General features: G+C 36.8%; 1 protein-coding gene across 1 annotated transcript in view; it reads right to left on the bottom strand.

Moving 5' to 3' along the window:
• Positions 1-22,801, bottom strand: part of LOC149170209 (glucose-1-phosphate adenylyltransferase small subunit, chloroplastic/amyloplastic-like) — a 39,220-nt gene extending 16,419 nt beyond the window's left edge. The window contains exons 1-2 of the mRNA XM_089428940.1: positions 22,294-22,801; positions 11,503-11,799 (exon numbers count right to left, since the gene is read on the bottom strand). Of these exons, the coding sequence (XP_089285066.1) occupies positions 11,503-11,799; positions 22,294-22,569 (573 nt within the window). The 5' untranslated portion in view covers positions 22,570-22,801. The remainder of the gene's footprint in view (positions 1-11,502; positions 11,800-22,293) is intronic.
• Between the last annotated feature and the right edge of the window lie 1,249 nt (positions 22,802-24,050).

Raw genomic sequence — 24,050 nt, forward strand, 5'->3', positions numbered from 1 at the left:
TTAGAGCTACCTTAGATCCGGTCTTGTCACTGTAACTGTCTGTAATAAAGCCCGAGAGATAGTCCTATAATGAGGCCGAGGTGCAGTCCTGCAGTGAGGCCGAGAAAAAGAATGGTCTTGTAATGAGGCCGAGGTGCAGTCCTACAATGAGGCCGAGAAAAAGAAAAGTCCTATAATGAGGCCGAGAATCCTCCAATCAGGCTAATCCGAGGGACAGTTCACCATGAGACAGTTCTCCAAGCTAATCCAAAAGACAATCCACCATTCTGGGCTAGAAACCAATCTGAGAGACAGTTTCTTCAAACCGAGTTGGACACCGAAATATGGCACTTCTTCTTCCTGAAAGTTCACGAGATGTGAACCTGTAGCTTGTTGTTTCTTCGTTGGTTATCAAGCTAATAATTTGAAACAGAGAGCCGAGTTCCTTTTTATAGGTATTTTCAAGGTAGAAACGAAAAGACATGTCTCCTCAAGTAGGCCAACATGAGTAGGCTAGATATAGGTCAGCTCACAGTAAAAATATAATTTTTATATCTTGAAAATTCAATTTCTCACTAACCACTGGGAGTTTGGAGGCGAGTAAGGACTCACTGGAAAGAGGGAAAAATTCTCTTTCAGATGGCATGGAAATTATTATGAAGAGATGCCTTTAAAGTGGTGAAAAACATTTTTTCTTTGTGACTGCCCATGGATTATTTAGTGCAGACAGTGATAAGGACAGTATGGCTTCTTTCTCATCATCATAGTGGCAATGCAGTGATAGTGTAGCATTCATTAGGAGAGCTCATCAAGTATATTTCATCAATGAAAATTATTGGCCAACAATCTCCCCCTTTGACATCAATGGCAAATGGGGTGTCCAAGTACTCCCCCTATCAAATTGTTTCCTTTGTCATGTTGCTCCCCCTAACATGTCGCTCCTACTCTTGTGAAGATGATTATTTAATGTGATGCAAGAGCAATAACCCCCATGTTTTAGCAAAGATGTTCAAATGCTTCTCGTGGAAGAGGCTTTGTGAAGATATCTGCAATTTGTTCTTTTGTATTGATGTATTCCAACTTGATGTTTTTTCAGCTACTTGTTCACGGAGAAAACGATATTTGATTGGAATATGTTTGGTCTTTGAGTGCATCACTGGATTCTTTGAGAGACTAATGGCACTAGTGTTGTCGCAATAGATGGTAATTGGTTGTTTAGTTTCTAAGTTGACATCCTTCAAAGCTTCCTTCATCCATAGTATTTGTGTGCAACAATCTACAGCAGCTATATATTCGGCTTCAGCTGTGGAAAGAGATATAGATGATTGACTTTTGCTGGGCCTAGATACTAGACAATCTCCCATGAAGAATGCATTTCCGCTGGTACTTTTTTTATCATCCAGGCTTCAAGCCCAATCAGCATCGGTGTAAGCGGTCACTGTAAGAGTTGTGCTTTAGGATACCAAAGATCAAAGTCAAGGGTTCCTTTCAAGTATCTGAGAATTCTTTTCACATCCAACAAATGGGATTGCTTAGAAGTTAGGAGTTGATTGCAACCTTCCCACCATTCCTATTGCTTGCATAATATCAGGTCTTGTAGCAGTTAAGTATAAGAGAGCTCCAATTATTGACCTGTAAAGAGTTGCATCTACCGAGGGGGAATCATCATCTTTGCTCAATTTGCAATTTGTGGTCATTGGTGTGCTCATAGGTGCACATTCTTCCATCCCATATCTTTTAAGCATGTCTTTAAGATATTTTGCTTGAGATATGAACATGCTTGTTGTGGTTTGAAAAACTTGTAGTCCAAGGAAGTAAGATAACTCACCAACCATCGACATTTCGAACTCTTTTGACATATTTTGAGCAAATTCATGGGTCATCTCATCATCATTGCTAGCAAAAATCAGATCATCAACATATACAAGAGTGACTAGTAATTTATCCTTGTCCATCTTCATGTAGAGATTACTTCCTGACACCCCCTTTTTGAAGCCTTGTTGTTGTAGATAGTGATCCAATCTTGCGTACCAAGCTCTAGGAGCTTGTTTCAACCCATATAATGCCTTTTTCAACTTACATACGAAGTCTTTTCTTTCTGCTAGGTCAAACCCTTCTGATTGCTCCATGTAGACTTCTTCCTTCAGTTTCCCATTCAGAATTGTTGATTTTACGTCCATTTGATAGACTTTGAATCCTTTTGAGCAAGCAAATTCCAAAAACATCCTTATAGCCTCCATACAAGCTATCGGTGCAAAGGTTTCTTCAAGGTCGATTCCTTCAATTTGTGAATAACCTTTACAAACAAGCCTTGCCTTATTTTTTATGATTTGTCCATCTCTATTCATTTTGTTTTTGAACACCCACTTGGTTCCAATTATATTTTTATCTTTTGTACGAGGTACCAGCTCCCATGTCTCATTCTTCTCGATTTGAGACATTTCTTCTTCCATGGCTTCTATCCAATGAGGATCCTTACTTGCTTGAGTAAAATTTTCTGGTTCTATCATAGATAAGAGAGCAACATCATCTTTCCTTGGTGTACTTGTCATCCTTCTTCGGGTTTGTATTCCCTCATCTACATTGCCAATAATCTGCTCTTTTGGATGATGTTTTTGGAGGAATTTCACTTTTGAAGGAGTTTGAGATGGTTCTTTTTTATTTTCTTGATCTTTTTCCTCTTTTGTTGGCTCTTCTTCTTCAAATTCTTCAAGGATAGGATCTTCTTCATGGACTTCAATTTCTTTTTCTGGAAGAGCTTCGTCAATTTTTACATCAATGCTTTCTACTACTTTTCGTAGTCGATTATTGTAGCATTTGTAAGCTTTGCTTCTTGTAGAATATCCAAGGAGTATTCCTTCATCGACCTGAGAATCAAATTTTCCTGGTGAGTCATCATTGATCTTCATAAAACATTTGCTTCCAAAAATTCTAAAATACTTTACTGAAGCAGGTCTCCCTTTCCATAGTCCGTATTGTGTATTGTCGTTATTTGGTCTTAGTTGAGTTCGATTCAAGGTATAAATTGTTGTCCCGACTGCTTCTTTCCAAAATTTGGGTTGCAAATCAGCTGCTAGGAGCATTGTTCTTGCCATCTCTTGTACAGTTCGGTTTCTTCTTTCTACTACTCCATTTTTTTTGGGAGTTCTAGCAACAGAGAGCTCTCTCTTGATTCCATGAGCTTTACAGAATTCATCAAATTCTTTTGAAGTAAATTGTCCTCCTCTATATCTTCTAAGGCATTTAATCTTTGATTCTTTCTCATTCACTACTAGAGCTTTAAAAATTTTGAAACATTCAAATGCTTCAGATTTAACTTTTATAAAGTATACCCACATCATTCTAATATAGTCATCAACAAATAAAGTGCAAAATACCTTTCCCCTTGTAGAGTTGAAGTTCTAGTTGGTCCACATAAATCTACATGTATGATCTCCAAAGGTTTTGATGTTGAGAACTCTTTAGTTTTGAAACAAGTTCTAGTTTGCTTTCCATGTTGACATGGGCCATATACAACTTGATCTGGCTTGATAATTTTTGAAATGTCCCCTACTGCATTATTTTTGTTGATATTAATCAAGCTATTAAAGTTTAGATGCCCCAATCGTTTGCTCGATAACCAACTTTCATCTCTTCTACTTATATAGCATTTATCTTCGTGAATTTTACTCAAATGTATACATTGTCTAGTGTTCTTACTCCTTTTGCAACAAGTTCACCTAAGGAGGATTTTCTTATCTCACAATCTTTCTCATTAAAGACAACCTTGTGTCCTTGGTCACAAATTTGGCTCACACTCAAAAGATTGTGTTTGAGGCCTTCCACCAGTAGTGCATTTTGGGCTTCTCCTTTTCCATTGACGAGAGCAACAGTCCCTTTTCCAGCAATCTGGGCAGACCCACTCCCAAAAGATACGTTTCCATCGTTTTTGTTTAATGAGGTAAACTTCTTTTGGTCACCTGTCATGTGTCTTGAACATCCACTATCCACAAACCATTGGTTTTCATCACTATGAGCACATAGAACTAGACCACATCTTTTTACAGTGGGTTCCTCCCTTTTTACTCCTCTTTTGGATGGACAATTTTGTTTATCATGTCCATAATCATTACATAATGAGCAAAACTGATCATACTTAGCCAAGGGATCAAAAGAGTTGTAAGTCTTGATTTCCCCTTGTTCTTTGAGGCCAAGAGGCTTGCTTTGTTGATTATTATTTCTTGATGCATTGTCCTTATGAACCTTGCAATACATGGCTTGGTGACCAAAGTTTTTACAATAAAAACAATAACCAAGAAAGACTGTATGGTACCTGTTAGAATAGCCTTGACTTGAAGTAGTATTCTTCCTTGGAGTTGTCCTTCCTTCATTCCTTGGATTGATAAAGGTGGACCTTTGTTCTTGGTGGGATGACTTCTCTTCTTTTGGATGACTAGAAAGAATGTCAGCATAGCTTCTTTGGATTTCCTCATTCACATTCTTCTTTGTATTTGATGATTCTCCTTTGAAACCAATCCCAGATTTGTCACATTGAGGTCTTTGAGTATTAAGGATGTTATCAAGTGTTTGAGAGCTTTGCCAACTCCTTTTAACTTGATCCAATTCTTTTCTTAGGGAAACAATTTCAACTTCATGTTTTTCGCAAATTTCTTCTTTCTCTTTTAGTTTATTGTTCAAGAAGTCTTCCCTCCTTTTTGCTTCCTCCTTTTCTACTTTGAGAGAAATGATCTTCTTTCGTAATTTCTCATTTTCTTCAATGGCACTTATTAGTAACTCATCCACACTTCCTTCGCCTTCTTGTTTAGAGTCATCATCATTTGTAAATGCCATGAATAATACTTCTCTGCTTCCAGCATAGTCATTTTCCTCATCTGACTCATCATCATTTCTTTTGTGAAAAGTGATATTTTTAGTTGATTTCTTCTTGGTGATTATGAATTCATCTTCATCAAAATCGTCTTGTTTGGAGAATAATTTCTTCTTGTTAGATCCTTTCTTTTTTAACATCCCCTTTTTATATTCCTCCTCATCATCACTATCATATTTATGTGGACATTTTGCATCATAATGACCTATCCTTCCACATTTAAAACAAATGAGAGGATACTTACCTTTTAGCTTGGATCCTTTTCTTAGCTTTCGTACAAATTGTGCAAGTTCATATTCAATATCAGAGTCATCACTGCTGATATTCCAATTCTTCCCCTTCTTTTTTGATTTTGAAGCTTTGAATGTTGCTTCCTTGGAGTTTGGGATCCCCTTTCTCATTTCATAGGCAATGAGAATTCCATGAAGTTCATTCATTGTTAAATTATCCAAATCCTTCATTTCTTCTATGGCACTTACTTTGGCATCAAATCTTTCTGGAAGAGATCTCAAGACTTTTTGAACAATTGTGCTTTCTTCAATATTTTCTTCTAAGCCTTTAAGTGAGTTGACGACTTCAGCCACTCGGAGAAAGAATGATGCAATATCTTCTTCGTCATCCATTTTAAGACTCTCAAATTGCCTTCTATGAGTTTGGAGCTTTGCCTTCTTAACTTTGGAGTCCCTGTCATATAAAGCAATGAGCTTGTCCCACATTTGTTTTGCAGAATCACAGCCCATGACTTTTGCGAATTCAGAGTCAATGATTCCACTAGTTATGGAATTGCTTTGGCATTTGTAATGTAAGCTTTCCTTCTATCTTGATCAATCGGAAGAGTGGGAGGAGCTTTGTAATCATCCAAAACAGATTGCCATACTTCAGGTCCAAGGGGCATTAAATAATAGGACATCCTCTTCTTCCAAAAACCAAAGTTTGTACCATCAAGTAGGGAAATCTTTCCTGTCATTTCCTGATTCTTCATTGTGACCTGTGAATCCTTCTTCCAGCTGTTAGGTTGATAATGAAGAAGCTAGCTCCGATACCAATTGTTGGAATCCTTCTTTTTGCCAGTCAGATTCTTCACAATTATATCAAAAATGAATAATAATAACTTTATTAAGAGAGGACTCAAATCCTCTTTTCAAGCAATTGAGTACAATAATAGTTTGAGGGCACCAATCCTTCAATGTTCCAGGCACCAACCTGTCACCAAGCACCAACTTGGACTTTTAATGAGGCTCCGACCTCTAGGGCTTCGAACCTTGTGTTTAGGGGCACCAACCCCTAGGACACCAATCCTATTTGCTTCTCTTAATAGAGAAAGAGAGTAGTACTTACTTGGATGTCCTTGACATAATTCTTCACTGTCCAAACAACTCCAAAATTGCTTGTCTTGAATTTCACTATCTCATCACTTGCTTCACTGTGTTGTCACTGTGCTGCTGTTCAAATGATACTACAATCTACTGTCACCTATTCCGAAGGTTGAGAGACACCTTTGCTGCTGATAATTATTGCACCCCCACGCCACAGTCCGAGATCGAAATTTATTGTAATAACAATCTGAATCACAGTTCTCTGTCTCACCAAAATGTCTTAGTTCTATCAGTAATACATGACCACTAGTACCTGATTTGGAGCTGTAGACACAACCGAGTGTACAAGAATCACAGTCTGAGAGTATAGATGAAGACCTGTAGTTTAGAGCTGAGGTATAATGCCTTAGATCCATCCTTGTCACTGTAACTGTCTGTAATAAATCCCAAGAGATAGTCCTGTAATGAGGCTGTGGTGCAGTCCTGCAATGAGGCCAAGAAAAAGAACAGTCCTGTAATGAGATTGAGAATCCTCCAATCAAGCTAATCCGAGGGACAGTTCACCATGAGACAGTTCTCCAAGCTAATTCGAAAGACAATCCACCATTCTGGGCTAGACACCAATCTGAGAGACAGTTTCTTGAAACCAAGTTGGACACCGAAATATGGCACTTCTTCTTCTTCCTGAAAGTTCACAAGATGTGAACCTGTAGCTTGCAATGAGACCGAGAAAAAGAACAGTCCTGTAATGAGACCGAGAATCCCCCAATCAAGCTAATCCGAGGGACAGTTTACCATGAGACAGTTCTCCAAGCTAATTCGAAAGACAATCCACCATTCTGGGCTACACACGAATCTGAGAGACAGTTCCTTGAAACCGAGTTGGACACCGAAATATGGCACTTCTTCTTCTTCCTGAAAGTTCACAAGATGTGAACCTGTAGCTTGTTGTTTCTTCGTTGGTTACCAAGCTGAAACAGAGAGTCAAGTTCCTTTTTATAGGTATTTTCAAGGTAGAAACGAAAATACATGTCTCCTCAAGCAGGCCAACATGAGTAGGCTAGATATAGGTCAGCTCACAGTAAAAATATAATTTTTATATCTTGAAAATTCAGTTTCTCACTTACCACTAGGAGTTTGGAGGCGAGTAAGGACTCGTTGGAAAGAGACAAAAATTCTCTTTCAGATGGCATGGAAATTATTATGAAGAGATGCCTTTAAAATGGTGAAAAACGTTTCTTTGTGACTGCCCATGGATTATTTAGTGCAGACAGTGATGAGGACAGTATGGCTTCTTTCTCATCATCATAGTGGCAGTGCAGTGATAGCGTAGCATTCATTAGGAGAGCTCATCCAGCACATTTCCTTAGATCTTCCTATCTCAATAGACAACTTAATTAACTTAATTTAAGTGCTTTTCCTAAGTTAGATTTAGAAACATCATAAAAAACAACTCACTCAATAAATTAAGTTTCTTTCATGAGTGAGACTTTGGACAACTCTTACATGCTTGACACTTAACCTATGCAGAAGCACCTAACTGCTACTAAACATCAAGAAGGTGGTAAAAACATGCCCACGATTGCTCCCTCTTCACATTATAACGATCAAGAGTTACAGTATTTCTTAAACAGATGGTAGCATCCTCCATGAAGTACCATTGTTCACTTGCACCAGCTGATTAATGGGTCGGCCTAGGAAATGTTCCTTCCCTTCAAGTTGGAAACACCTAATAGAGCATCTGGATAACCCTCACATACCTAAGCATGATAACTTGTTTACAAACCCTGACCTAGAAAGACATTTGAAAATGATGCTTCTGTGTGAAGTACGCATGTGGCTTATGCATTAAATATGGTCCATTTTCATACTTTTATGGTATCTTTAACTTTGATGATGATCTCACTTGATTTCGAGGATATGTCTCAGATGTCTTCTCCTAGGTGTTGTGGTTATCCCTTGAGGGATTGATTAAGACTTTTCCAACACAACAGAGAGCACATCCAAACCCACTTGATGACCCTTCAGGGCACCATAACCAGGATGTTGACCACTTTGAGAAGAGCATCAACTCTTGGATTGATCCAGCATTGATAATGACCACATCCTCTCCCCTTTAGAGCCTAAAATGTCGCTCAATAAAGCTAGGATGTTGCCAAGAAAGATGATGTGCCCCAGCTACCACAAGACACCCGCACGCAGGCCTTGCATCTTCTTGAAGGTCGTTTCCCTGTTCCTCAACCAATTTGATGATGATGATGATGACATCCCTCTGGAAGGGATAGCATACCTTTCTTGATGATGACATCATGCCCTAGCCTTGTGACATCACCCTCACAAGGCCTAGAATGATGATGTGGGATTAGTTGATAGTGATACCTTGATGAGGAGGGTTTTGCTTGATAACTAAACACCTTATTGATGAGGAGATGGCTTTGAGTGAGGAGCACTCATGTGATCCATCACTTACGCATTTTGACGGAGATCTTCACTTTTAGAGGGTGACATCACCCTTGGAGTCCTTTTTACTCACACATGTGGGTTAAAAAGAGGTTAATTTTTATGTTTTATCATTGAGAGAACCATATTTTAGAGCTAATTGTTATGCTTTATCATTGAGGGAGCTATCTTTTAGGTTGGCTTGTAACCTACTTAACTTGTAAACACTTAAAATATTATGTTTAGGGCCTTTACTCCAATTTTAACCTAAATTGACTTGGTTGCCCTCATATAAATAGAGGGAAGTCAATTTAGGAGGATCATTGTACACACACTCATTATTTCTCTTGTGAAAGAGTGCGCACTAATTATCTTGTCTCTTGGATGCAATGGATCATTAAAGGATAGTGAATTATCTTAGGGAGGATAAAATTGCTTGGAGAATTTTCTCTCAGAATGATGAAATGATGTTAAGGTGAATTGTTCCTTTTATATTGTGAGTATCTTCTTCCATTTTGCAATGTTGTATAATTAGGGTTTCTGTGAAATTTTCATTATATGTTGACTAATTTATGGCTATAAAATCTCCTTTGCAAGATTTGTCACCTAGTATCCATCAAGGAAACTTAGCATAGCATTCCTTGACCTTAGATCTCCTAGTAATTGAAAATCACTAGTGTTTGATTAAGAGGATTCCTCTCTCTTACTCGCTCTAACCAAGGTTTTCCACATTTAACCTCGCCCTTTCTTGACTCCATTTTCCCAAGATTGATAAGCCACTAGTCCTTGTGTGTCAATCTTTTTAAAATTTTATCTTTTTATTGGCTTTTGTGGTAAGCTAGGGTTAGTATGGCAAAATCTGGATTAAATAGCATAAAATACCTTGTATGTCATAGTCCTAGGGTTAAGGTTTGCATCTCTTGAATTGAGAAAAGGAAAATATTATTTTTATGCATTTTCATCCATAATTGTAGGGCTAATGTCTAAGGTTTCATAGTTATTTTGTGTATTTTCAGCCATTGAAAGGTTGCTTTGACCTTTTCCTTTGTTTGCCCTTTAAATAGCCTTTGATAGTTTAATGTTTATCATCACTTATGGGGCTATTTTTATTACTGTTGTCATAAGTTTTGCATGCTGTAAATTGCTTTTATTTTCAACTCTAATTTATAATAGCAATCATTTAATTAAGGTAGCATGTGTTTGAAATCTATTTTAGCATCTCCAAGACTTATCTTAGCCATAGGTTCTTTGAACTCGCTACCTAATTTCAACCAAAGCCTTACCTTATTGAACATATTTCTGGGGTGTCCAATTAACAAATTCCTTAGAAGGTATTTAGCCTGGGAGTCCTTGGGTTAATCTTTGAGGCCTGTTGGGGAAGCCTCCCTTGTTAGCATAATTTCCATCCATAGAACACCAAAGGAACAACCACTAAGATGATAGTGATGGCTGATGTGCTCAATGAGGCTTTGCACTAGGCTGCTAGATTTTGTGGTAACATGCACAATTTCATCTAAACAAGGACGAAATGATGAGATGTGTGACATCATATTTTATTATACAATCATTGTAAATATTCAAACCATGGTTTTTGCAACCCAATTCTAGTTTGTAACTCCATGCTTCCCTATTTAAGGGACGTTCAAGATAAATAAGCCACAAACCTATTCCCAAGTTTGGTGTGCATTCTAAGTTATTTTGTGGATTTTCCTCATTATGTCTTTTTGTTTGTGTATCATTGATTGAATTGGCAATTATGATATAGAATGTTGTGAAGACTTGAGTAGAGAAAGATCAAGGATTTTATTGAGTTTTGAAAGAGCATCTTTCTTACATGAATGCATGAGTAACATTTCACTGATGCATCAAGAATATATCTAATATTTTGGACACATCACCCACAAGGGAAACAACTTCAGGGAAAGAAATTGCATACCAATTGCACCTAACACACAACCACAATATTGTAAGCAAATTAAGAATCAATTTCACATGGAAACTAATCAAGATAACTTTCCACCTGCATTGTATTTGTCATTACAAGATGCAAGCAAATACAGGAGAAATCTTGCAAACTGCCATCCAATCACACGTTTTGGCATTAAATCATGCTGAGAGAGGAAAATTTTGTTATAATCCTGTTCCCTATTTTAGGAGACTGAGCTAACATGTTTATTATAAAGATATGTCAAGTGCCATGTTTTCAGATTTTATAACATACTATTAAGAATCATTTTCTTGGGGCTTATGTCTTGGCTTGTAGCAAAAAATGCTAAATGCTTCTATGGGAAGCCATGCTAGGTTCAGTTATACAACATTGGCAAAACAAATTTGAGATATAAAATTATAAATAGCACATAGCTTTCATCGCTAACTATCTAGGAACAAACTTAGAAAACCCTTGTAACAAGGTGCATAAGGGGAATAAGTCTACTTGAGACTCATTGCTTGCTTTGAATTTTTATCCGACTGGCTACACTTAATATAAGTAAATTATAATTTAAGATAACTTATGCAATTTCTGTTTAGGAAATTATTAGTAACAATAGAATGATAAATTGAGCGTCATCAGAATGGTAAAAATATTTGGATAAATTAACATGTAAATTGCCATGCAAGAAGAGAAAAACAGAACAACAAGTTACAAGCAATCAGCCAATAATTATGAAAACCTGAGAAATAGAACGAGACCTCTACATTAAAGTGCCATATCTAGGAACAATTTTAATGATTATTTACTTCATTTTCCTCCCAAAAAATGACTATGCTTGGACATCTGGTTAATGGGAATTAACAAAGTTTAATTATTCTATGACAAGCACACACATGTAAATAAGATTTCAGTTTTCCCTCAATTGGAAATCGAAATAATGCTACAATTCAAATTGTCAACATGCGTACCTGAAACCAATTTGGATTTTCAGGGCTTTGCTGAGCGGCAAGTACTTCCACAAATCCTTCATCCTTGTAGCTGCCCATGTTGCTTGAATAGGCCCGTGAAAGATGACGGTTGAGAGAAGCCGAGTTGAACTGGGTAAGAACATAGATCTTAGAGATATTACTATTTATGCAATTACTAACAGGGATATCGATCAGCCTATAATTGGCACCCAAAGGAACAGCTGGTTTTGCTCTCTTCTTAGTCAGTGGATAAAGACGAGTCCCAGCTCCACCTCCTAGGATAATGCCCAGCACACTCTGGAAATAAATAGATCAAGGAGTAATGCATAGTCAGTAAAGCTCTTAAGTTTTAACAATGAATAGTGATATACGCAAAGTACAGTGAGAAAATAAACATACTACTACCATAAAAATCCAATAGTTTCTATTATCAGACAGCATCTAACAGAAAGAAACCCTCTTTGAACATTAAGGAGAGAGGAGCATTGAAGAGAGGAATAAATACACAGCAGAGTATATGGGCAGTCCAGTTCAATTTTTAAACCTTAATAAAAAATATAAGGTTGATATAACTTCTCTGGATGTAACGGTTAGATCATAGCAGGGTATGTGGGCTGTCCATTTCAGTTCGTAATCGTTAATCAACAAAGTACAAGGTTAATATAACTTCTCTGGATTTAGAATATAACAGTTTGGGGATAATTTATAATCCGAACTTAGACAATTATCAGTGAAATACCTAAAAGCCAAGCTATTTAAGCATCTTAACACTATGAGCAAATAGGTCATATGCTACTAAAGGCTATATAATATATGATAGTTTTGGCTAAATGGAAATCGTTATCAATGACAAAGATGCAGGATGAGAATAAGTATACCAAGATTTAGAAAGTATTGAATGATATCAACAAGAAAACACTGCTGCCCAGTAACAGATGCCTTTTCACGATTAAAAGCACAGTTTTGCAAGCTTCTCTTAACATCCCTTACTGTGATGTGAGTGGAATATACCACTCCAACAAGCTGCATTTTACATTTAGCTTTTCATGCACACTGATTATGCATGCATATTTATTATGCTTGTTCAAGAGTTATATATTGGCAGCTTCATTTAATTAGTTTGAAGTTTTGAACCAGGAGTGAGACCATCTGAAAACTATATCTATATCTAATCTATCATTTACATATACTTGCTTCAGCTAGAAATACAAACAGTTGTCAATGCTAATGTGATCCTGAGAACTACTGTCTCAGCTAAAAGCAACAAACTTCTCAAGATTGTTGGAACTCTTGTTCTTGGTTTGTCATTATTGTTCTTGCTCCAATTGAAAACAAGCTCACAATGCCAGTTGAAAGGATTTTGAATATCAAGGGGTGATAAATTGTACGCAAGACATTTCCTCAAGCATTCAGCCAAATGCCACATGCTTCAGTTATGGTGTGGACATCTACAGTCAATATTTCCAAAGCAGAGTGTGTCAATCGAAAGTGCTTGCTCAACAAGTTAAGATCAATTGATACAATTGGCTCCCTGTCTCCTCTCACTAACTATGTCTTGGAATCTTATACTATGATGTCTATTATCAGAGATGATGCACATAGAAGGTCCTTAATCATGTACTGGTTTTCTTCATTTCTCCATATCTCCATGTTACACCAAGTTCGAGAGATTAGGGGAGACAAGGGAACAAGCTTTAAAGTTTAGAGACAACAGGAGAGAACCCCCAAATTTTGAGGGACGACACCTCATAAAACATATAGAAATAAAAAAAAAAAGTAGAAATCCATCTGAAATACTTGTATAATCAATATACACATTGGAGCATCCAATTACTAATTAGACAATTCTTGATATAAGTAAATCATTTGAGTTTCCCATTGGCAAGTGTTATGGAAATACAACACATCAAGACAAAATGACACAGTACGCAATGTATAAGAGAAAAATGAGGACATCATCAAATAAGACCAAGTAGTCTTTTAAACCTAGACAATCCAACAATGCTTGGACCTCACTGGTGGCACAATCCTCATTCTTTGTCTCACCAAAGACATTATCTGAGGCCCTAACCAAGCTATGTTAAAACCCTGCACCCTAATATTTATCAATTTGTGTGGCATCCTCTAGATCCAGGACCTAACATGCTATTAGCCCATTCAATTACTCAAAAATCTTCCAACAATGAAGATGAAGGCTGTTAAAGTTACTAGCAAACTAGAACAATATGCAAATGGAAACCTACAAGTTTTTGGAGCTCTAGAACCTCATCCTCATGCATTATCCACCATACGACTGGATTTTTCTATGCTGTAGTCAATGTATCCTCCTTTGACTCTAGTATTTTGAAGGAGTTCCAAATGTTCAAACATGTTTTCCCTATTGACAACGAATGCCTTCGCAATAGAAACTCAAAAAGCCCACATTTTCCTTTCTGCTATTATTTGAAGTCACTCTCATGAACCACCTAACATACTATTTCCAATTTACTGCATATGCTACCATGTGTCAAAGTGTGGTCATCTTGCTCCACCTACATTATATGAAGCTTCAAAGTTGAATATGAGAAGAGAAATAATTTTGCTGCTCCAAATCTTGGTTATTTTTCTCCAAACAATAACCTTCCTCTATAAAGAAGTTTTTCAATAGAAGAAATGAGATTATTGACTCATTCTACAAAAGTATTCATTGAAAATAGTATATCTACTCATATCTACTGATGTTGGTCTTCTACTAGAAGAACCCCTTCTCTGTTTGACTCTTTGGTCCTAAGAATGATTGCACTTCTCTGTCTAGATTACTAAACAAAATGCACAACAAAAATGATTGAATCCATCCCATATTTTTTCGTTCTTTTTTGCACTGATAAAAACTATACTTTATCCTCTTGGAACAACCGAATCAAAGAAATTATCTTCTCATATTCCATTTTCATTGCTTACGTTTCTATCCTTCTAAAGAATAAGGACCATTAGATTTAGGTCAACATTTCCCTCTTAAATGTCAAACTAGGTCTGTTGGTATACTTTAACATGTTTATAGATGTGTTTTTCTTCCTTCTCTGCTATCTTGAAATCAAAATCAAGATATCTTCAAATTCGATAATTAACAACTTCAATTCCATATCGTGCGCAAAATTTTGAGTATGTCTTCTAATTTCCAATCCATGGCCTTCCATGGCTAAGGTAGTTAATACATTTCAAGAATGTATTGCAACAAAATAGACCAGCATGGTAGCCAAAACTACAAATTCTTCAAATTAGTCATGTAGTATTGTAACACCATCCAGAAGTCCATCTCTTCATATTTCGATTGTGTTCTAAGTTGAGTTGTCCAACGAATCCCTTTCATAACTAACCAATTTCATACAATCTACAGTCCTCAAAATATCTCTCATATATGCTAACCAAATTAAGGGAATTTGCATCTGCATAATGAAAGAACTCTACTATTAGGGTCATGAATGCAGCTATATACGTGAAATCTAAGTATTGATAATCATTTAGCAGTAGTGCCATCTAGTTCACATTCTTCCCCCTTGAGAATTGAGTTTGTAATGGGCTTCCAATGCTTCCAAATTTAGTTCTTGCTTCTTCAATATGTTTTTGCTCCTCTTCCATAACTGGTAAGAAATCTCATTTTGGTTGAATGCAAGAATGTTCAAATGCGAAAATTGAGACCAAAGGTCATAGGCAAAAATATACACAAACATCAAGATTTATTCACTCACATGCCTCCCAATTATTGTGCTAAATTTCCAACTGAATTTTCAAAGCACCCCTCATACTACTATAAGCTCCTCTTTGTTCTAGGCTCCAACTGTGTTGCCAGTGTGTTTTTTCTCACAGTTAAGTGGGTTACATATTTAGGATTTTTTGAGATAGCTAGTAGTTAAAGGCTAGATAAGATAGATAATTTTAATAATGTCCAAAAAGTGACTACAAGTTTGGCCAATGGGACTCAAAAGCAAAGTGACTTTGTATGTACAATGAGCAACATGCCATGTCTTATGGGGTGGGGGGGTGCCCAAACATCCTGAATTACAAGGGCATCCTGAAGATAACCCCACCCCAATCCATTCTAGAGGCCATTAGAATGCTAAAATTTACACATACACAATAATAGTCTCACAATAAGCAAATATGTGAGAAAACCAACAAACTCTAGTTGATGGATCATAATTATTGGTCTTTAATCTATGCGATTTGTGGAAGAATGCACTTGCTATGCCTCTTTTGGGAACCATATTAACGATCTAGCAAGCCCCATCCTATTTCTTCTCCTCTAATGGCCATCATCATCAACAAGCGCACTCCCACAAGGAAATTTTAGATATCAATCCAAGTTAAAGTGGATCTGTTAAAATGGACCTGTTGGATCTACAATGTACACATACACGCACACATATGTATGTATGTACATACATCTGTACGTATACACACACACATATGTATGTATATAGGCATGTACATACGTCTGTACATACATACACACACACACATACATGTACATGAGAAAGTACATGTGCACGTACATAAGAGAGAGAGATATGTATGTATATATATGTGTGTGTACGTACATGTGTGTATACATACATATACGCGCACACACACACACACATATATGTCCACAGGGGGCAACTCAATTGGTGATCGTCGTGTTATGAAGTATTATAAAAACCATGAAATTCAAAATTCAAATTCCCCATGGGTCAAACCAACAAGAAAAAGTAATACACACACACACTTCCCATGGAAAACTTCCTTGAGGAAACCCTCTAGGCACTTCCTCACATTCTCTGAATGGCACTTGAGGTAAATGTTGCCAACATATAACAAGTACACATAACCTCAAGGGACATAGGTGGATTTGAGCACATGACCTCCTTGGCCAACATTACTTCATTCACATATAGATAAATAGATAGTTAGAGGTTCATTCAGTGGGTTGACTTGCCATGTCAAAGCATTATTCGCCAACCCAATGATGTCACATGGTCAAATCCACCTAGGTCCCTCAAAGTTAGGCATACACATTGTATGTTGGCAACATTTACCCCCATGCCATTCACAAAATGTGAGGATGTGCCGAGAGGGTTTCCTCAAGGAAGTTTTCCATGAGAAAATATATATATATATAGATAGTAGATACATTTTAACTTTGGATCTGTTAAGCACCGAGAGGGTTCTTTTCTATATTATCATTTTTATATTTTTATTTTTATTTATAAGCACCAACGTTATACATCTCATTGATACTAAGGTGTAGAATACACCTTACTTCTCTCTATGCAAATATTCATGGAAACGCTTGCAATGCACCAAACAATGAAAGAAGCAAACAAATAGTGAAAAGTCCATTTTGACCTAGTTTGGGGCTTTATGCAAAAACGGACAATAAAACCAACATTGCCAAAAGAGCGAAGTGAAGCAGGAATAGGAGCATCTGAAGTGAAAAATAGAGACAATTTTTTGTATCTACTATCTAGTTTTCCTTCCTATTGGCACACCATGAGCCCCACATAATTGTGGACGAAGTCACTTGGTTCATGTTTGAGTTTGGCGAGCTTGAAGTTCAAAAAAAAAATCGACATTCTAAATTTTGGTGATAAAATTCGACCTCTAAATTTTAATTTTTAGAAAATGTATAATAATTCACTAAATATAATGAAAAAATTATAAAGATAAATAACAAAAATAAAGTAAATGACATAGAAAAATATATGAATATGATAAATGAAGATATGATTTATAATAATATAATAAATAAGATAAATACCTAAGATAAATAAACAAAGATAGTTATATGAATATCCTTGGAAAATAAAGATAGACCATATGCCAAGTGAACTATGAAGTACTTCCAAGTGCAAAGTTGAGACTAAGCATTGTCGAGCAAAGAGTCGAGACTCAATCTTCATGACTAGGTGCTCAATGCTCTTCTCAATGTAAGTCTTGATGTAAGAGTATTAAGTTCCATATGAGCTTATAATTTTGTAATTCGTGCATTACTATGAGTAAATCGTCAAGTCATTTGTGGACTTGCATTGAATGATTATCGTACTTGAAGCTTAGAGATAATAGCATAAGCGAACTAGGAGAAACTGAAACCACGATTCAAGTGGGCATAGAATTAGGGATTTTCCGGTTTTTATTTAAAACATGAAATTAAACCCACAAATTCAAGTTGAATTTGAACTAATTTGACCAAATTTGGACAAACTCCCAGGAATTTATTCACCAATCAATTCATTTCTGAGTTCCACATTCAATTCTTCTCAATTCGATGAACAAGAATGAATATATTCAAATTAGCTTGAAGTGTGATGCACTTCAAACTTGAAGCTTCAAGTTTGTCGAACCTAGTGACTTGGGTAGTGAATTCAGAGGTAACTAGGAAAATGAAGTTAGACATTATGCTCCTACATTTGGAGTCTATTTGGGCTGAAAATGGCAACAAGTGAACGTGGCTCAATACAATCATCAACATCAATAAGAGTATTCTCCGAGTTCTCCAAAGCCAATGCTCCATCCTCCAAATAGTCCTCTTGATACCCATCCCAAATCTTATATGATTTATCCATATTTGCCTCCTCGCAACAATGGGACAATAACTACAAGTTGTAATGCACATAAACCAAGCTCTTTCCCCAATTTACATTCAACATGTTTCTCTTAATACTTTGTATGAAACCATAGGTGCTCCAACACCTCTCCATCGAAGAAGTGCTCACAACCTATGAAAGCACATGTTTTGCCAAATGCTACAACTATAGGGCAAAACCACCATACAAGTTCCACCATTGGAGAAAAGTCATCTTCTCTCTATCTCTAATTGGATGGGCATAACCAAAATAATCCTTAGGCACTTACGTACATGTTCAATGTGTCATTGCATGGTATCACATTCCTCATCAGGGCCAAGTTTATAATCCTCGGGCACTTATGTAGGTGCTAAATTTGTCATTGTGTGGTATCACACTCCTCATTAGGGACAAGCTTGTATAATGCTTGCATGTAACCACTTTGAACTTCAAGATCCATGTGTGATTTTTTGTTCACCGCACCACAAAGCACTAGTGCTTCCAATCATTATGTAGAATAGTATTTTGTTGTTAGGACATATGCTAATGCATGGAGTGAAATATTTGGCTTTGCCCACCATTTTTTTACCTCTCTATGAATATAGTCAATCATACAAGTTCATATCTCTGGACTAAACAATGTCTTTAATATGGCCTAGCACTACGTCAATCTACTCATACACCTTCCCAATCACTAGTTGATTTAAATATGCAAATCAGATCATGTTAGAAATTGGTTTGGTGAACTACAAAACACACTTAGCCTATGGCCAAAAATAAGGATCGAAAATGATATCTTCAAGAACATTATCTTTATATGATGTATCATGTTCCCTCGACTTCTCCCATAAATACCTTCAACAAGTCCCTGAGGGTGATGCAATGGCTATCAAATCTAGTTCTTGCGAGATAAAGTAGCTACAAGCTAGAGTGAACCCAATAAATGCAGTAGATGATAGTGTGCTCTATAATTAATTTGATGATAGACTTCCCTTTCTTGTACAAAGTATTGATCCAATCACTCTCTATGCTTAAAAATATCATGCATCAAAATATTCAACGTGTGCACCAAACAACCAAACCAAAAACATGTGAGGATTTACCTACTAAATGATTTTTCCAATTGCCTTACAACTCGTTGCACTATCTGTAATTACTTCAATCAATGCATCAAAAAATTCAACAAATGCACCAAACAATCAAACCAAAAACTATAAGGATGTGCCTACTCAATGATCTTTCCTATGCCCTTATAATTTGTTGCATTAGCTATAATTACTTGAATCACGTTGAATAACCCAATATCATTAATTTTTGTTAATAGAAGGCCTACAATGTTATGAGAAGACATAGCAAATGATGAGGATCACACGTCACAAAAAAAGACTAGTAGCCAACACACCAAGAACATTTTTTAAATGTTGGTTTTCAACATTTGTCTAGTCATCAATCTAACCACTCATATGTAAATCATCCTAGAGCTCTGTGCACTTTGGATTTTTCCTTGTCTAGCAATACAATTCTAACTTCTCGTATATGGGGTTCGTGTATCCTTCAAGTGAATTATAGATGGTCTTGACCATAGCATGCCAATAGGGGAGCAAAGAACATTGAATGGTATGCCACATGGATAGATAAACCTTACCACTTTTGCATCAATATCATCCCTACCACCAACATCAAGGAAATAAACTATTGTTCTACTTCTAAGCTACCAAGATTTGGAGTCAGATACATACATACATACATATGTATGTATCTATGTATGTATCTATGTATGTATATATGTGTGTGTGTGCATGTATAAATATACATACATACATAAATACATATATATACATATCTATATATCTGTGTGTGTGTGTGTGATACTTATAAAACTCTTGCAGGCCAACTCCCTAGTTTATCATTGGGTCTGTTGATTTTTCCATTCTTAACATTTGCCCTGATGTTGGTTGAGTAATCTATTTTTTATCTCATATCAGGTTACCCATTATCACGTGACTCATCCACTGCCTTTTCTGTTCTAGAATTTTGCACTAACGTTGACAATTTTTCCCACAAACAGATACCGACATTGACAATTTTGCCCACGTGGATCTATAATCCAAGGATCCCAAATCCAACCCCTAGGCCTGACAGATCTAGGAATATAAATCTACTTCTACACCACAAATTCAAGCCCCCAACCCCACTATCACTAGTATCAGCCTCAGGGAAGCTAGATGTGGAAAATTTGGAATGATCAAACATTCTCAATGTGGCATCTGATTGAAAATTTTGTTTTTTTAATACTCTTTTTTGTCACTTCCTCTTCCATAATGTATTCTATTCTCTTTTCATTTGATATTAGGGGACAAACCACTAGCATTTGGCTTGTCCCATGGCGTTATCCCACAAAGATGCCTCTTCACACAAGTATATGAACCATTGTAAGGTTTGCCTTTATGACAATCATTTTTGCACAAAAAATTTGTGGTTTCACCCCCTCCCCCCCATCACATTTGTCACATACTTCCATAAGGGTGGTAACAATCAATCAAGTCAAGTTTGTTTGTAACTTCACCCTCACTTTCACCTTTAGTTCATCCCCTCCTCCATCTTCAAAGAATGTGTCAACATGAACATCCTCCTCTTCTTCGTTATGAACCCTATCATACCTATTCCCCACTAACACCATGAAAATCAAAACAGAAGCATACACCATATAAAGAACATTTTCTTCAAATCTTGGATGACAAATGTGCAATAGAATGAGGGAGAAAGGGAATGGGACAGGGTACAAGAAGAAAGTATATGATATATCCATTAACAAACAACATAGAAAAAAACCTATACAAAGTATGAGGTTTGAGATTACCTCTTCAACTCTCCATCTATAAAAAGTGATGAAATGTGTTGTGTGACAAGGGCAGCGTTTAATCTCTTCCAAGTCCTCACCAATATGCTTTCCTCAAAAAACAGGAACCTCATCTCTCAAAAGCCTAGCGTTAGATGCATGAAATGATAAAATTGAATGAGTAAGAGCAGGAAGATGGGATTTCATACTCCCAAGGTCTTTGCCCTAACATCCAAGGTCTATTGCGACCTTCCCACGGGCACCACAATGCCTTAAAATAAATAAATAAATTGGCTTTCTCTCATTTCCCGCAGGAGCACTTGGGAGTGTACAGGAACGAGGCAGGAGCAGTCCAGGAACGGTTCAAGAGCGACTGGAAGTGAGGCAGGGAGAGGTACAGGAATGGTCTCCCTGATGGACCTCTTAAAAATTGTATGAAGTGATGTTTCCAGGGCGGGAGCTCGCTCCAGGGCTGCTCCTAAAATGAAAATGCTTCAGTAGCGAGCTCCCAGAACGTCCCCGCAATGAACTCCCTCGGAGCGCAATTCCGGAGTGAATCAGTAATCTGAAAACTGGAACAGTTTTCTTTCAATGCCTTGTAAAAATCTAATCTGAAAACTGGAACAGTTTTATTTCGATGCCTTGTATAAATCTAATCTGAAAACTGAAGATTGGAACAGTTATCTTTCGATACCTTGTATCAATACCCACAAAATCCCCACCAAGGTAGTCCCAGAGTGGTTTGTGAACACAACAATGATGCAAACAATTCTCTATCACTAGATCATCTCTATCAATACAACCTCAATCAAACACTAGAAATACTGAGAGAAAAGACGTGGAAGCCGTAATAATTTTTCCCAGATGGTAGCCTCTTTAAATGAAAAAGACTCTTTGCTTTATACACATAAGGGCGTGCAATCCCATAAGGCATGATGTATTACTAAAGATACAGTAGATATAATCAAAAAGCTCATACTGTGATAACACGGATGGCTAGTAAGCACAACGCTGCCTTCGATGCCTCATAGCTCGATATTAAAAAAAGGAAAAACAGAAAAATCCAGATACAATTGATAAAATCAGTTTACCAATCCAGTCTACACTGCATCTACAGTCCCCAGAAGCATAAGATCGGCTACAGGGCAGCGATTTTTAAGAATTAAAGTCGAGCAAAATGAAGTCCTGATTTGATTAATTTTTTCATCAAATCGAAAACAGAGATTCAAAGACCAGCAATTCCAACATACTGGCTAAATCTTACAGGCAGAATACAATACAAAGCAGCATTCCCAAATCGATCAAATAAGTACGAAGGAAAATAGCCCAATGAAAGCATCCACAGGCTCCCAAAAGAAAAAACCCACTTACCCGACTCGCGACCGGATCTAAACAGGTCAGTTCACTGAAGGTATCAGAAACCGCCCGTGGAGAAACGACTGTGCTTCTATTAATATTCTGCTTCCTGAAAATCGCATGCTTCTTCCGCTTGGAATCCGCGAAAATTCTGTAATCACACAAAGAAGAGGCCGAAGAGAGTCCCTGAGAATTTCCTCGAAGAAATACCGGCCTGAACGAAGTGAACTCGGCAGTTTCTCGGCCCAGAACGTTCAAATTTGCAACTCCTGCGGCTATAACGCCAGCCATTTCGTCTGTATTGAATTCCCCGAAATTCAATGGCGTAGAGGCTCTTACAACTAGAATTAGATGGCGAGTGTGCTTTTATAGTGTCGAAGATGGGTGGTTTTAAAGTGAGTGCGGAATCTGCTTCCGGGAAGATGAAAACCGGGTGGTTTGTGCGGTGGAAAGGGCAGCGTGGATGCAATGGCAATTATCATGTGATTAGTAGCCACGCCATTTTGCGTTGGGATCATGGTTTTCGGGATTTCCCATCACCAAAGCTGTTCACGGCTTTCCCACTGGGTATCCTTAGCGCAATAATGAGTGTGTGAGTATATCCCGTTTCCATGCCCTCAAATATCTGTGCATATATAACTATGATGTGGGCATATCTTGCGACTGTAACATGTGTGAGTATATTCCTTTCCTTACGGTCAAATCATCTGATATCATATTATATTTTATGAGTATATTCATTTTCTTTACATGGAACACGTGTACATGATTATGACGCTGTCATATAAAATAGAAAAGACTATTTTAGATTCATAATTTAATATTATTATTATTTATAAAGTTGTATGAAATGTTCAATGTTGTACGAACGGTTTAAATTTTAAAAGATCAGATCTCAAATTAATTTATAATTTTATTATGAATGAGAGATTAGATTTTGTGAGGTGTTAATTTTGTCGAGGAGCATAAAATTTTAATCAAACATCTGATATTATTAAATAAATTAATTGGGATGGATTTTAGTTAATTAGGATAAATAATAATGATTTAAATTTAAAATTATGGTTTAATTAAAGATTAAATTGTGAAATAGATAAGTTTTATATAATAATTATTTATGTTTTTGAATGTAGATTTTTGTGATTCATAATATTTATAATTGTCTTTTTTGGATTAATCACTGGGATGGATGTTTCGAATAACCCACTATGGTTTATCATTAGGACATAGATGAATTACAATGGGTGGTTCAAAAGGTCGACTCCGAAAAAAAGTGATGTAATTAATCTGGAAGAGGCAATTATAAAAATTATATATATGAACTTTTTATATTTTATGTAAGATGTCACCCCACATTTACCTGCTTTTAGAAGCCCTCAAGGTAAATGTGAAATGGAATTTCGCTATGACATGACCCAACCCCTTAGCTCTAGTTAAGGAGTGGGGCCTACAACTGAGACTTAATGTGTACCCCGCCTCCTCCCACATTTACCCACTTCTACCGGTTTACTCAGGGTAAACATGAGTTGAGGGACAGTATGATAAGACTCAACCTCATATATGACCTTAAGGAAACAAAGTCGACAACTTAAGACCTTACTGACTTCCCTCAGGTGCTACAGGACCTCCAGAAGCAACCCAACCCCTCTAGGTGTCCAACCCTTGAGATAACTCTCTTTTTCACTGATTTAGATTCCAACCGCTCCCTTGCCAAGGCATGTAAGCGACTGTAGCCCTCCAATTGTACTGATAATCCTACCACCATGCAACTA

The sequence above is a fragment of the Pinus tabuliformis genome, chromosome 4_2 (genome assembly GCF_031772625.1).
Source record: "Pinus tabuliformis cultivar Carrire ecotype Pingquan chromosome 4_2, CPIR1, whole genome shotgun sequence".
Taxonomy (NCBI): Eukaryota; Viridiplantae; Streptophyta; class Pinopsida; order Pinales; family Pinaceae; genus Pinus; species Pinus tabuliformis.